Here is a 14,224-nt window from a genome sequence, read left to right on the forward strand (position 1 = left end):
ACCGATACATATTGGTAACGTTATGCACACTATCGTATGATGTTGTGATACTGAGTTTCGTTATATGGTGATAATAATATTGTTCTCTGAAGCAAGCAGATTTGATTGTTGTATATGCCTGTATTTTAAGTCTAGTAGTAGCTAAATGCTAGGGTTATTTTCTTGTATAACTATATAAATTAGACATGTTTGTTCAGCTGTAATAAAGTAATGAACTGTTATTGAACATCAACCAAAAATGTTAAAACAGATGATCACGCTGCATTTACTTGTAGTCTTTTTCTCGGTCGCATAGTCATGATACCAAGAGAAGAGGGAGGGGGGGGGACCACACTTTATTCGTCGGATGTCCTCTGTCCCAAAACAGGAATGTCTTCGTATCGCTTCTGCATAGCAAGGCGATATGTTAGAATTTGGTATAAAAAATGTTTTGAATTTGACACGTATTGTAACTGTGTGACATAGTATTTAATATCTTTAAATGTACAGACTTCAAAATATCAGTTTATGTAATGGTAAACCCGAAACTAGGAAATTGGTTAACTTAAACCTGAATGTTCTAAACCGGATATCTATTTTATTTTTGCATTATCAAAATTCAATAGTTAATGAGAAAAATATATATTTTACACAAAATAGTGCAAGTATTACCTTCTAAAAAACTTTAAAAGCAAAAAGATATAAATTGAAATAAATGAAATATAACCCTTTGTTAAGATCACCATGTACAATAAAGTGGTAAAACTTTTAGTATATTAAAACCTTACTTTTAACATGTGTAGCAACATATAGTAATGTAAACACATCAATCTAGAGTTTAAAACATTACCCCAACATTATTTTTCTCCCATAGTTTATGAACTCCATAATCCACAGCCTGAAACACATCAACACAAATTCATTGGCCATAACATGCAAATTTATTTCATCTATACAAATCCATCTGTCAATAACATATGCATGTATATTCCACTTATGCGTATAAACAATATGCAAGGACCGAATATTTCCTACCCGTTCACCAACAAGAGCACCGACAATGACGAAAGTGGCGTAAACAGAAGTACGTCGCATAAAGACTTTGTATAATCCTTCAAGCACTCCTCCGCTTCTTCGACATGATGCATTCATGGTGATGATGTTATTCTACCTCTCTTGTTTGGTTTTGCTATCAAAGAAGGTGATGGTTAAATGGCAATAATTTGGACTTTGGGTAAATTAATGTTTTGATCTGAATCACTGGCTGTAAAATCAAACTTTTATGCCTTGTTTATAGTTACCAGGTGACAGACTTTGTCCCCTACCGTTCATTTATAATTTGAGAAAACTTGTGTGGTGATTTTGTACATAAATGTTTAGACTAAAACATGAGGTTAATATTTAAGATGACATAACCTTACCAAGAAACTTACTGGTCCGGTTTAATGTAAGCGAGTTTGATTCTATTTTGATTGAACCGGCGGACATGTTTAGCCATAGCCAAACGAATCGGTCTTGAGTTAACATGTTGGTTTATGGGTTGACCAGTTTATTTCATCAGTTTTTAGAATATATTTTGTATTACAGCTTAAATTAAGTTTTATGAACGTTGTGTGAAGAGGCGAGCACCGGCCATATCACACCGGTATAAAACAAATATTACATGCATATGTAAAAAAGTAACTTTATATGTAACTCTTTTTTAATCAAAAATCAAGTCGGAGTAGTGTCACATTGTTTATTTTAGGAGTTCTTACAAATCTAACATAGTCTATAATTTTTATTTATTAAGTTTAATCCTTCATAATGTTTAATTAACAAAAATATTATAAATAGTGTATAAACCTTGTACTATTATTTGTATGTTTAATGTTTAATTAACAAAAAGATTATAAATAGTGTATAAACCTTATATTATTTTTAAAAGGTGTATTGATTTTTATTAATCCTAACTATCATTTTTTGGTCGTTGTCGGTCCCAACTAAAAAAAATGGCTGATAACGATCTCATATTTTATCATATTTGTTCTCAGCGGTTCACGACTAACAGGATTCTCACGCTGTTAGTTGCATGTCGCGCGGAAAAACTCATATTTTCTTTTCCGGAAAACTCAATAGTTTTGTCCGAAACATCTTTGTGAACTTGGATCGGACATTTAGAAACATTTTTCTAGTAAAAACCCCAATTATTGAGGTCGCTGTAACCCTAGACCCATCGTCAAAATCAGTTGGTGGTGAGTTTGTTGGTTTTGGTGGCGGTGTTAAAGTGATGTTCATGTTGAGTTTTTCGGGAAAAGCATGTGACTTTTCCGGTCAAAAACATTTTCCGGCGACCCCCAAGTAACGGCGTTAGGATTCCGTTAAAATATTATATCCTCAAGTCAGTTTGGTCCATTGTTTTTACTAGCCCATTAACTTATAATGAGAATGGGCTAGTTTAAAGGTCAACAATACAAGGCCGAGCCCATTCATCTATTATTTCAGGATTTAGGGTTTCAATCTCATTCATATATTACGGTAATATAAGCTACTCGCCTCTGTATTGTGGCCACTTTGAAACCCTATCGGAGGTACCATCTTATTATTCATTTCTCAGTTTAATCTGTGCTCATACATTAATAGTATCATCATGTAATCAGATGCTTATTATTGTTAATTAACAAGCTTCCTCTTGTTAATTATATGTATTTAGATCTTAATTCCACCATTTTTTGATGCTTAGCCATCTCTTTGATGCTGAAATTATTATTATTATTATTTTTAATTTTTTTTATTTGATGCTTGCAGAAGTGAAATTAGCAAAAGAGAAGCTTCTGAGAATGAGGTATGTTTATTGATTCAGTTAGATAAATTTAATAATAATAATAACAATAATAATAATAATAATAATACTGAATATTGATTGTTGTAGAACTGTTGTTTTAAAATGATAATTAGTGTATACTAAGTTTAATGTTTTTTTTAATTATTTGTTATGTAGTAAGCTTCAAAGTGAAGCACTGAGAGAGGCAATTACTCAGATTACTACTGATGCCAAGGAGAAGAAGAGAAATTTTACCGAAACAATTGAGCTTCAAATTGGTTTGAAGAATTATGATCCGCAAAAGGATAAGCGGTTCAGCGGTACCGTAAAACTGCCGCACATTCCTCGCCCCAAGTTGAAGGTTTGCATGCTTGGAGATGCTCAGCATGTTGAAGAGGTGATTTAACTGTTATTTTTTATTTCATTTAACTCAACGGTGAAAATGCATGGTATATTTAATTGAACATTAAGGTTTACGAGTAATGCTATTGTTATATGTTGCATTAATAGTTCTGCTGATAACTGTGATATACACAAGGGAGTTGATGTTATAGGTTGTCTGAACAATTTGAACTTGACCAATAATCCAATATAGTCTTAATGGGATGTTTATAATAGATTGCATCATGCGGAAGTGTTTGGTTCATAGTTGTTAATAGCGATCATAGCAAGCGAGTGATCAGTGTGGCATTAGGGCTTTGCTTTCTTTCTGATTTTACACGTGATAAGTAGTGAGATTTCTGGTTTTTTTGGATTTAATATATACCTATAAAATAGCAGGTTGTTGTTAAATATGCTGTATAAAATAGTGTGTGTGGGTATTAATAATAAAAACATTGTATTTGGATAAAATATACATGTAAAATGTTTCTGAAGTTTTTTTTTCTAGTGTATAGCTAAACATAAAATAGCATTCCCTATTTCATTATCGCCAATTAGCTTATAGGTAGCTTGTCGTTTGCTATTTGCTTATGACAACTATGGTTTGGTCAATTTGTTTATTCAAGCAATCTAATTATTTTCAAGCAAACTTGCAGGCCCAAAAGATTGGACTTGAGTATATGGACGTTGAGGGTCTGAAGAAGCTGAACAAGAACAAGAAGCTAGTGAAGAAACTTGCTAAGAAGCACCAAGCTTTCTTGGCTTCTGAGTCTGTCATCAAGCAGATTCCTCGTCTGTTGGGCCCTGGTCTAAACAAAGCTGGTAAGTTATATTTTTCTGTCTTACTAAACCAACACGTTGTGTTTACATTTATCAATCTTATTAAGTGTAAATTAGTCCCTGCACACAGTGTTTTCTTTGCAATAGCCTTAAGTTTGTATATTCTATTTGTAAATTACTGGTGTGGCTTTGGTGATGCCATGCCAGCTGCCATGTGCATAAAGATTTTATGGAAAATGTAATTTTTTATAAAAAGCAGTGATATTGTTATTGGTTTTTACAAAATTCGTAAAATTTGTTTGCAAAAATAAAGAGAATGTACAAAGCTTGTGTCTTTTTCATGCAATTTGCTCTTACTCTTTGTAAACTGTCACCATGATTTTTGTTATTAAAATGCAGGTAAGTTCCCGACCCTTGTTTCCCACCAGGAATCTCTTGAGGCAAAGGTCAACGAGACCAAAGCAACAGTCAAGTTCCAACTGAAGAAGGTGCTCTGCATGGGAGTTGCTGTTGGAAACTGCAGCATGGAGGAGAAGCAAATTTTCCAAAACGTTCAAATGAGTGTCAACTTCCTAGTTTCTTTGCTAAAGAAGAATTGGCAAAATGTGAGTTGTTTATTTGATTGCAAAATAGATTTTTTGATAAAAAAAGATATTATTATCTAATTATTTATATAATCTTTTTAATGAATTTAGGTGCGGTGCTTATACTTGAAGACAACAATGGGGAAGCCTGTCCGCATCTTTTAAGGATGAGTTTATTTGTTATGTTTTCATTTGGGTTCTTGTTAAGATCAGTGTTGGAAAGTATACATCTTATGATTACCGGAATAGTTTTTATTTGGCTTGTTACTTGTTTTGTTTCTGTAGCACTATAAAATCAATCTTATTTTCAAGAATTGTTTGATAAAATTCATTTGTGGATTTAAGTTTTTGTTCTGTTACTCAATACTGATAGGCGGTATAAGTTTCAAACACAGATTGGTGTAAATTAAAATGAAAGTATAGATATGGCTTTGCAAAAGCTTGACATATCAAATACTTAATTTATTTCGCAAAGGGGAATATTTCCTATTGAATAAAACGTGAAACCATTATGCGTGTATTTCATTGATGTGTATCAGTATGAATTCTTGCTCATGCGATGGTCAACACATGCAAGTTCATTATATTGGTTGCTGATGGATTGATTACACATTTATATGTCATGAGTTTGTGTTGTGGTTAACTTAATAAGCGCCTATCTTTGTCCTGTACAACTGCATTCACAAGTGAATTCTGGTTTCTTTTTGGATGAACATGGCAGGTTTATTAATTGTGTGATAGAAATAGTTTTTAGGCTAATGACTGATAAAAGTGACCCAAATTAAAATGTGTCCAGATTAAAGTTTTAACTATTTTTCAGTTTAGTAATGCTAAGAAGTAATCATGTTTCTGCTTAGTGTGACTTATGCAGATTTTTCTCTCTTCTCCTATATATAACACAACGTATGATGACGTTTTCATCAGCGTTTTTGCTGGCTATACTCACAAGTGAAACAACTTAATAAGAAATGATTATAGTGTATTTCCATCAGTTAAAACCTCATAATTCCCATTACTAAAAAGGGACTTCAAAGAACAGCATCTTTAAGGAACCTGTGGTTCAATACGGCTTCAGCAATGGGCCTGTTCCTAAAGTCAGGATTCAACATCATCTGCATTTAATTAAAATAAATATAAATAGTAACATAATCCTGATGTGAAAAATTAACACACCAAAATCTATAGTAAAGAAAGAAATGATAGTAATGGAATTGAACCTGCAATAACTCCCAGCCAGCACCGTCACCCATGTCCAGAAATTTAACCGCCTCTACGAACCCATCATCAGCTAAGCAATACCTAATAAGAAAATAGGTAACATGTGTATTACTGTGGTTGGAATATAAAATATATTAGAGTTGTTACTCTCTAGTAGCTGTAAGATCAAGTTTGAAAGTGCTCTCTAGCAGCCTCTGCAAGTTCAAAACCATAAATATTAATACATACATAAAAGGATACAAATTGGGCTTAAATATAGTTATGTGAAACTTGCTTGCAATGAAAGGCTATCCACAATGCCTGCTTCACAAAATGGAATAAAAGCCAAGTATGCAAAAAGAAGACCAGCTCCATAACTGTAACAAAACAAGAATAACCGTATATGAGCAAACAATATCAATAATATATATTTCTAGAACATTAACAAGGATTAAAGAAGACTTTTTACATATCATCCGCTATTCCAAAAGCTCGTTTTTCCATAGGAGTAAAGGCCCCATATGATCTCGCTCGTCTCCAAAGACCTTCGGACAAACCATATGAATTTTCCTCTAAACTTGAAATTCTAGAACAAGAAGTTACTAAATATGATCAGACATTATTTCTGAAAGAGGATACTTTCAATTATTATGTTTTTTTCCCTTAAAATAATAGTATTTACATGTGAAGACTTTCATATATGCTAAAGATGAAACGCCTGCACAGAGAGCCAAGCCTCTAGCTATTTTAAAAATGAGTACGTTATGTTTGGATGTGTGTTTCGAAAGTGATTATGTGATATTGGATAAACAGAATGCGATAATCAACTGTGTAATAAAATAGGTTGAAGAAGAGATTGTTTAAAATCATTAGCACTATCACCACAAGCATACCGTATATCCACCGAGAAGGCAAGATCACGGAGTCTTGGAACAAGATAAGCAGCATCTTTTTCCACCAATGTACTGCAATGCCAGCACATAGCTTTTTATTTACCTTTACAATTCAATATAAACCGCATCTCCAAGAAAAAAAAAGAAACAAACATACTTTAGAACAACTGAAGATGGGCCAAGGCTCTGATGTAGTCTCTCATTATCATGCATGTATACCAAACCACATAAAACACCTTGAAGAAGTTTAATAATAAATGATCTTTTTCGTTTAATATCCAATTCTGCTTCAAAGGGATTCCAGGATTTCTCCTCTCCAAGTCCACGGTTTCTTGAAAGTTTCTCACTTGAAACTTTAGCATAGTCTGCTGCACAGTATTTGCCATCGTTGCGAAATGCAAGCCACTGTTTGTTATTTAGATCACATATATAGTAGTCACAATCTTCATAATATGAAAACATACAAGGAACTTAAATTATTAAAAAGAACATTAATAACCTGCTCTCCTGTTTTAGTTTCAAAACCCCCCAACAGAATTTGGATATTTTGGCAGATTGATTGTGAACAACTCTGCAGAAAAGGTCAAGGTTTTATACGAAGTAAACAAGATTTAATCACTCTGAAGTCTGAATCAACACATGTAGTAAAACCAATTCAGTTGGTCAAATATAATGTTCTAAATGTACTTGAAGGAAAGCATGAGATTTCAGCTCATTTGATGCCATCATATCAGCCTCAAGACCACCCATCTGTTTCCCCGGATAGACCTGTATGATCAACGATAACATAATCAATCAGATGTAGAGCTGTTCAAAAAGTGCGTGACTCGCTCGAGGTCGGCTTGTTTGCAAACAAGCCGAGCCCAAGCCAAGATAGGCTGGCTCATTTAAATTAAAGCCCAAATTCTAATGTATGAAATTTATAAATTTTGTAGTATGTAAACTCTACGTCATATATATGTTAAAAATATTATTTTTTTTGTTTTTATATATGTCAATGTGTAAAGTAAATAAGATGACTTGAGCTTTTTAACAGCTGAGCTCGGTCTCAACATTTCAGCTCATTAAGATAAACGAGCCAAGCCAATCCGAGCTTGCGCGTTTAACTTCAATCCCACCCTGGCTCAGCTCGACTCGACTCGTTTATAGCCCTAATCAAATAATTGTTCACCAAAACCAAATGAATCTCTACAGAACATGGTGGAGATTACCTTGAAGATAATCGGAGTACCCCTACGAGGACCTTGAGCTACTCTTCCTTCGTAAAGTCTGCATAAAAGCTGTAATCGCAAATATCAATATGAAGAAGAAAAATTAAAAGGAAAGCAAAATAAGAACACTTTAATGTTCAACTAAAATCTCAATTCTCAATGCCCCTATAATTAGGATGCATGGAAGATCAATTTATAAACATAACTGACCTGATTTGCACATTGCCTTCTCTAACATCCTGAAACTTCAATCCCCCGATGTCCTCTAACCGCGATAACTCATCAATATCAGGCCGAGACTGAAGACCTGAATAACTGCCCAAACAAATTTCTCAAATTAATAACGCCACAATTCCATCCGTTAACCGAAAACCACCAAATCAAGTGAAAATCATATAACAGGTTTTGTTGTACTTGTACCCTCGGTTAACTGAAAACCGAATTAAGCGAAAATCGATTATCATTTTACATTGTACCCTGAAATCAACCGAACCGAACTGAACCTTTCGTATTCCCATATATTTCTACTTGTGTACTTTCATTCTATGCATTTTATGTATATATAGTTATATACCTCCATTTCAATTTCATGTATTTATGTCTTCATTTCTTGTACTTATACATTTGTTATTAACCGAAATTAACTGAACTGAACCGACAAGCTAACTGAATAACCGATTAGTTAATTCAGTTGAGGCTAATAACCAAACCGAACCGAACCGTGCACAACTCCAGGGTTTGTTTACCTAGTGACGCTCATGAAACCATAGCTTCCGATCATCCTACCGACTTCGAATGCTTCTGGATTCATTATCAGACTGGCTCGGTATCGTCCACGTGTTCCGTGTTTATTTTCGTTTTGGTGGAACTTTAAGTTGAAGCTCCGGATGATAACTGCTGCCGGAGAGTCTGTAATAAGGGAAGAAAAAGAAAGCTTTATACATCCGGTGGCCATTAGACTTTACTTCTCTGTGTGATGCAATGGCCTGCTGCCGTTAAGCCACAGTTATATCAGATAAGAAGATATTTAGCGCAACAGGAGTTTTCAGGTTCGATTAAAAGCTTTGTACTTATTCCTAACTCATGTCTCCTCACTTATACTTATTCTACCTTCAATTCGTAGGAACAGAGATGTTGTTTTCGGTGAGATTTCTGGTTCGATATTAGTTTTGTATCGGGCCTCGGACACAAGACACATAACAATCAAGGGGGTGTTTGGCCTAGCTTATATTTTTGTGCTTATGCTTATATCTTTTTGAAGCTTACTTATTTTATATCATTTGATAAGCTTTTTTTAAGTGTTTGGGTTAGCTTATATTCTACAAGTTGATTATACATCTTAATAAGTTGATAAATCCATCATTTTTAATTTGTTATAGTAATAAGTTACTTCAATATTATTAATCCATCACCATTTAAAGGCAAATGAGTAATTTACCCCCTTAAACAAATAAGCTTCTTCAAATAAGCTAAAAAACCATCTTCAAATAAGATTCTTCAAATTAGCTTATATAAGCTTATAAGCCTAAGCTAAAAAAGCTAAACCAAACACCAAATTAAACTTATTTTATAAAAAAAGCTAAAAAAAGCTATAAGCTTTGCTAAAAAAGCTAGGCCAAACACCCCCCAACTATTGGCCGATTGGTGCATCAACTATCAACACCACCGCATGATGTCTGATTAACCTTCCGCTACTTTTAACGTTATTATTTTAACGAAATTGTTTAAATAAATGATGATGATGATGATTAGACCCGGAGGAAATCCGTGAATATTCTTTGTGGACAACAAAAAAATGTTTATGTGCGTGAGAGAAAAGCGAAAGGGAGTCGGTGGGGAGAGAGAAGGTCTAAGAGCATAAGTAACGAGGTTGATTTGCTCCACAAACATTAAGGTTAAGGATAGAGGGTTCTAAAAATGTTAACAAGTATTGACAATGTCATTTTTTTTATCATATAGTTGATTGTTGATAAATGTGAGCATACTTGGTTGGATAGCAGGAATGGAAAGACTACCTTTCATGAAAGCTTTGACAAAAAAGCATAAACTCGAGCTCTAATAAACATGCCTTGCGTGGCGAGCCATTAGAAATAGTGGAACGCCCTTTCACGTCATGCTATGTTGAGACTTTGGTCTGTCAAGGGATCAACCATTGGTGTCGAATCTTTCTTGTATTCGCTTTCTCGGTTGTGATCTTTTTTAATGTCACAAACATATCAAAACAAATGATATGAAAAGGAAGTGAACGCAAACAATTATTCTTATGTGTATTGGTGCATTTGGAGAGCAAAAAACGACTTGTTATTTCTCTAAAATCAATCATGAAACTAAGATAATTGGCTTTTATAGATGAAAATAGATTTAATTTACAACATACAAAGTGGCCTCGTTGATGTAAACATTTAGTCCACTGAGATTTGAAAATTATACTTTGGATCATTATGTGCTAACACTTTGCTAAGACATGTAAAGGCCATAGGCTTGCCCTTGGGTGCGTAAAAGTATAAACCGTCACAAAATGTGGTCGAGTCCCCTAGTCGTTATAACCAAAAAAAAGTATCCACTTGATGACTCTATTCATCTACCCCACATTCAATAATCAATATCGAGACGTATTACTCTAATATTAATTTGCAACAAACCAACAATAAAGTCTAAATAAAGGATATAATACAAAACCCTTAACGTATGTTAACGTACAAAATTACATGTATTTACCAAACTGTTTCATGAAATCACATCCCAACATCTCGAGATCATCAATACATACCCAATTAATCATGGATTCACCGAAAAAACATATTTAGATCGTTAATCGATCAATTTTTTACTATTCTTCACGAAGCCCGTTTTGAGCGTGTTATGATTTTCTTGAGCGTTTTTGTATTTTAGCTTGAGAGTGTTTTGCATTTTGGCTTTAAGCATTTTGTTTTTGCCTTAAGCGTGATTCGCGTACGTTTTTTACGATTATACGATAACACTCATAAAGTCTAAATCTGTGGGCTAGCCCAGGCACTTGTGCAATGTTACTTATGTGAAGCCCATGAGTAATCTTGAATAATCAACATTGACAGGCATTTCATCGAACACATCGTGTGCAGGTAATTTGATAGTTGATGCTATACCAGTGATCCATATTTCTCCGTAACATAATCAATCTGGTTGTAAAGATGTCGTGCTGTATGACTATCCAATCAGGACTGGCTTCTTCATCATCATCAACATCAAGAATCCCCTCTTTCGTATTTGCTTCCGGGACAACCACAATCAATCGTTCTGCTGTCACATACCACCGTCGACCCACCACCTTTGGCGGCTTGAAATTCGGATCTCAAGCTATTAAAACTGCAGTTTCTTCTAGAAAGATTGGATGCTTTGCTGGTATATATGTTTTCATCCACTCATGCATCGTTCTAGGGTACCTTTTATATCTTAAAGGCTTGCCATATGCGAGTTTTAAATTTCAAAATAAATAAAATAGTTATTAGAATCAGTCGATGATTACTGGATTCATTCAGAGTGTGATGATATATGTCAATTACAGTAGTAGCTAGTCGGCCAGTAGGGTGGGGACTAAGGATGAGCTCAGTACCTGTGCCGAAACCTCAAAATGTTGGTACCCGGTATCATTTGCTCATTCTTAGTGGTGACTAGAGATTAATCGGATTGAAATTTATATGTAGTTTAAGTTTTTTTATACCCACACACACATGTTTTTATATGTAAAGCTTTGAGTTTTAACCACTCCTTGACCCATTCAGGACCGAAATGGCTGAAACTTTGCAGAATTGCCCGTTTTAGGGTTAACTAGGGCCAACTAGATCTGACTAGCGACTAATATCACCGACTAGCTAATAATTAATCAGTCGCCGATCGACTATTAGCCGATTAATCCCAACTTTTCCGACATTACAATTACAGATTAATAGCTTGTAAGTTTAGCAATTGTTTTGATATTTTCCAAGACAGTTTGCGTCAATTTAGTGCAGTTTACAAAATAGAAGCTCAAAAGTATGATAAAGATAATAGCGGGACTAGTAGTGAGCTCGGCATCGGTATCGAAAATCCCCAAAAATGGGTACCAGTACTGTACCGATCCCAAAACCTCAACAAGTCGGTACCGACGGTACCCGATTCAGCACCGTTGCTATATGCTCATCCTTAGTGGTGAGTAGTGATTAATCAGATTGGAATTTGTATATGTAATTTCAGTTCGGTTTTGTATTTAAAACTTTGAAGTAGACAGGTGTTAACCACTCCTCACCATTCAGGACCAAATGGCCTAAGCAGTGCAGAATTGACCGGAATTATGGTTAAATAGGGCCAACTAGCGACTAATATCACCGACTAGCTAAAAATTAATCAGTCGCCGTTAATCCCAATTTTCCCAACACTACAATTACAGATACATAGTTTGTAAGTTTAGCAAGTTTTTTGATATTTTCCAAGAATTTGCATCAATTTACTGCAGTTTACATAGTAGAAGCTCAAAAGTATGATAAAGATAAAAGTGGTTCTAAACTTCTAATTTACATTTAATGTTTTATACGGATACATTTGCTTACAGCATTAAGTCCTGAGTTGAAGACTACATTGGATAAAGTTGTTACATCACACAAGGTCATTCTTTTCATGAAGGGAACTAAGGACTTCCCGCAATGTGGCTTCTCAAACACAGTCGTTTCTATCTTGAAGGCGGTAAATGTACCTTTCGAAACTGTTAACATTCTTGAAAATGAATTCTTGCGCCAAGGATTAAAGGAATACTCGCAGTGGCCAACATTTCCGCAACTCTACATTGATGGGGAGTTCTTTGGTGGTTGTGACATAACTGTTGGTAAGTTGACTCACTCGTGACTTTAACTTACTTTGCCATTTAGATGCTTTATTAACTTATTATCAATGTTTCTTCATTGAAACAATATTCATAGTTTAATTATCGTCTTGTATTGCAGATGCATACAAAAGTGGGGAGTTGCAGGAACTGTTGGAAAAGGCATCACTATCCTGATAGATTCATGTCTGTATAAATCCACCATAGTTGTTGAAAACATGTTATCTACCATATTCCATGTGTTATGTATTTCATGATAAATGATACTCAAAAGAGGTTTGTTTTAGTATGTTTCTGGTCATTTGACATATCAGACTTCAGATTTTTTTTTAATCAAACTGACATCTGAAAACATGGGTTGTCGGTTTCAATATGCAAACTCGCTATTTTATTGTAAAACCGGCTGATTGTGAATGATAATAAGAATGGATTTTGTCATGAGCAATGGTTTTATTAACACTATAGAGACCATTAATAAGGATGTGAAAATGACCAAATATTGATTCTCAAAATAAAACAATTGAAGTGAAACTTGTTTTTGGGTGGGTAGGGGGAAAACACGCTTGTGTCGACCTCACAGGAGCGTCCCCTCTTGTTAGGAGTAGGGACACTGGATTTGTAGCAGGCCAGGCAGCATTGAAGGCGGCATCGGGCAAGGTTGCTAAACACGAGAGAGCTTGTTTGGAGAATCAACACGTGTTTATCCCCTCCGCCTTTGACACTTTTGGTTTCTTAGTTCCGGATGCCGTGGACCTTTTGAATAGGGTTCAGAAAGTTGTGTATAGTAATGTATCAGCCCATAAGAATCAAAACTTTGTTTTTAGTCGGATTAGGTTTGCTATCAAAAGGGGGTTGCGGCGCAGCTTGTTGCCCGCTTACCTGCCACTTCATTGTAAATCGTTTGGATGTTTCTATGAAATATAAAAGGAGCCAATAAAAAAAATAAAAATTTGTAAGTTGATTGTTAGCAGCACAGAAATACTCAATTTGTATTTTTGTCTAAAATTAAATCAACAATATTAACTTAAATAGTTAATGGTTATTGTTGTCGATGATTCCCAACTCAAGTGATTGGGTTGATTCATTTAAAGACTTCATTAAAATGGGAAAGACTTAGGTCTAAGGTCCCGTAGAGCCATAAGGTTTCTCATGTGAATTTCCTCTTTTCGCGTCGAAACTAATGGGAACAAAGTAATGTATGATTGTATGAACTTCCATTCAAAGACGTGCCCAACCTACAACTCCAAGATTACATACTCTGGAAATAAAGATGATCGGGTGAGTCACGGTCCATCAATTATCCTAATTGCTATTAATTATTTTTTTTATAGTTATCGTTAATATTTTATCTTATTTGGGACAATTCGATTATATTTTAGTATTTTAGAGTATTCTCATCCCTTCTCATATCTCAAAATCTAAAATTACATTAAAACACACTATATTTTCTCTCTCATTCTCAGTTAAATAACAATTTTTTATACATTTATCATTACTTTTTCACTCTCATCCATTCACACCCACTTTTAAAATACATAAAAAAATTTATAGGGTGCTATTAT

General features: G+C 34.5%; 3 protein-coding genes across 3 annotated transcripts; 2 read left to right on the forward strand and 1 right to left on the reverse strand.

The window, feature by feature from the left end:
• Positions 1 to 2,770: 2,770 nt before the first annotated feature.
• Positions 2,771 to 4,854, forward strand: LOC143585577 (large ribosomal subunit protein uL1z-like). Its single transcript, XM_077067336.1, has 5 exons — positions 2,771 to 2,803; positions 2,960 to 3,179; positions 3,820 to 3,985; positions 4,343 to 4,548; positions 4,639 to 4,854. Exons 1-5 carry the CDS (start codon positions 2,799 to 2,801, stop codon positions 4,690 to 4,692), a joined length of 651 nt encoding a protein of 216 aa, XP_076923451.1. The 5' UTR covers positions 2,771 to 2,798; the 3' UTR covers positions 4,693 to 4,854.
• Positions 4,855 to 5,514: 660 nt separating this feature from the next.
• On the reverse strand, positions 5,515 to 8,835 carry LOC143585578 (uncharacterized). The gene is made up of 12 exons (XM_077067337.1): positions 8,575 to 8,835; positions 8,039 to 8,143; positions 7,829 to 7,886; positions 7,305 to 7,385; positions 7,117 to 7,188; positions 6,775 to 7,022; positions 6,618 to 6,689; positions 6,194 to 6,310; positions 6,020 to 6,101; positions 5,893 to 5,939; positions 5,745 to 5,826; positions 5,515 to 5,639 (listed from the first exon to the last, which is right to left on the reverse strand). Exons 1-12 carry the CDS (start codon positions 8,781 to 8,783, stop codon positions 5,556 to 5,558), a joined length of 1,257 nt encoding a protein of 418 aa, XP_076923452.1. The 5' UTR covers positions 8,784 to 8,835; the 3' UTR covers positions 5,515 to 5,555.
• Positions 8,836 to 10,998: 2,163 nt separating this feature from the next.
• Positions 10,999 to 12,964, forward strand: LOC143585580 (uncharacterized). Its single transcript, XM_077067338.1, has 3 exons — positions 10,999 to 11,209; positions 12,396 to 12,665; positions 12,784 to 12,964. The coding sequence occupies exons 1-3, from the start codon at positions 10,999 to 11,001 to the stop codon at positions 12,837 to 12,839; spliced, it is 537 nt and encodes a 178-aa protein (XP_076923453.1). The 3' UTR covers positions 12,840 to 12,964.
• The last annotated feature ends 1,260 nt before the right edge of the window (positions 12,965 to 14,224 follow it).

This window comes from Bidens hawaiensis, unplaced genomic scaffold (assembly GCF_021521415.1).
Source record: "Bidens hawaiensis isolate Kalapana, Puna unplaced genomic scaffold, B.hawaiensis_p1.1 tig00033892_1, whole genome shotgun sequence".
Classification (NCBI taxonomy): domain Eukaryota; kingdom Viridiplantae; phylum Streptophyta; class Magnoliopsida; order Asterales; family Asteraceae; genus Bidens; species Bidens hawaiensis.

Bases quoted from the DNA above. Each gene is read 5' to 3' on its own strand.
- LOC143585577 (XM_077067336.1), top strand. The intron at 3,180-3,819 runs GTGATTTAACTG...GCAAACTTGCAG, and splicing joins ATGCTCAGCATGTTGAAGAG to GCCCAAAAGATTGGACTTGA. The intron at 3,986-4,342 runs GTAAGTTATATT...ATTAAAATGCAG, and splicing joins CCCTGGTCTAAACAAAGCTG to GTAAGTTCCCGACCCTTGTT.
- LOC143585578 (XM_077067337.1), bottom strand. From the start codon at position 8,783: ATGGCCACCGGATGTATAAAGCTTTCTTTTTCTTCCCTTATTACAGAC. The intron at 6,311-6,617 runs GTATGCTTGTGG...TTCTTGTTCTAG, and splicing joins GCCTTCTCGGTGGATATACG to AATTTCAAGTTTAGAGGAAA. The intron at 5,940-6,019 runs GCAAGTTTCACA...TTGAACTTGCAG, and splicing joins TGGATAGCCTTTCATTGCAA to AGGCTGCTAGAGAGCACTTT.
- LOC143585580 (XM_077067338.1), top strand. From the start codon at position 10,999: ATGTCGTGCTGTATGACTATCCAATCAGGACTGGCTTCTTCATCATCA. The intron at 11,210-12,395 runs GTATATATGTTT...ATTTGCTTACAG, and splicing joins AAAGATTGGATGCTTTGCTG to CATTAAGTCCTGAGTTGAAG. The intron at 12,666-12,783 runs GTAAGTTGACTC...CTTGTATTGCAG, and splicing joins TGGTTGTGACATAACTGTTG to ATGCATACAAAAGTGGGGAG.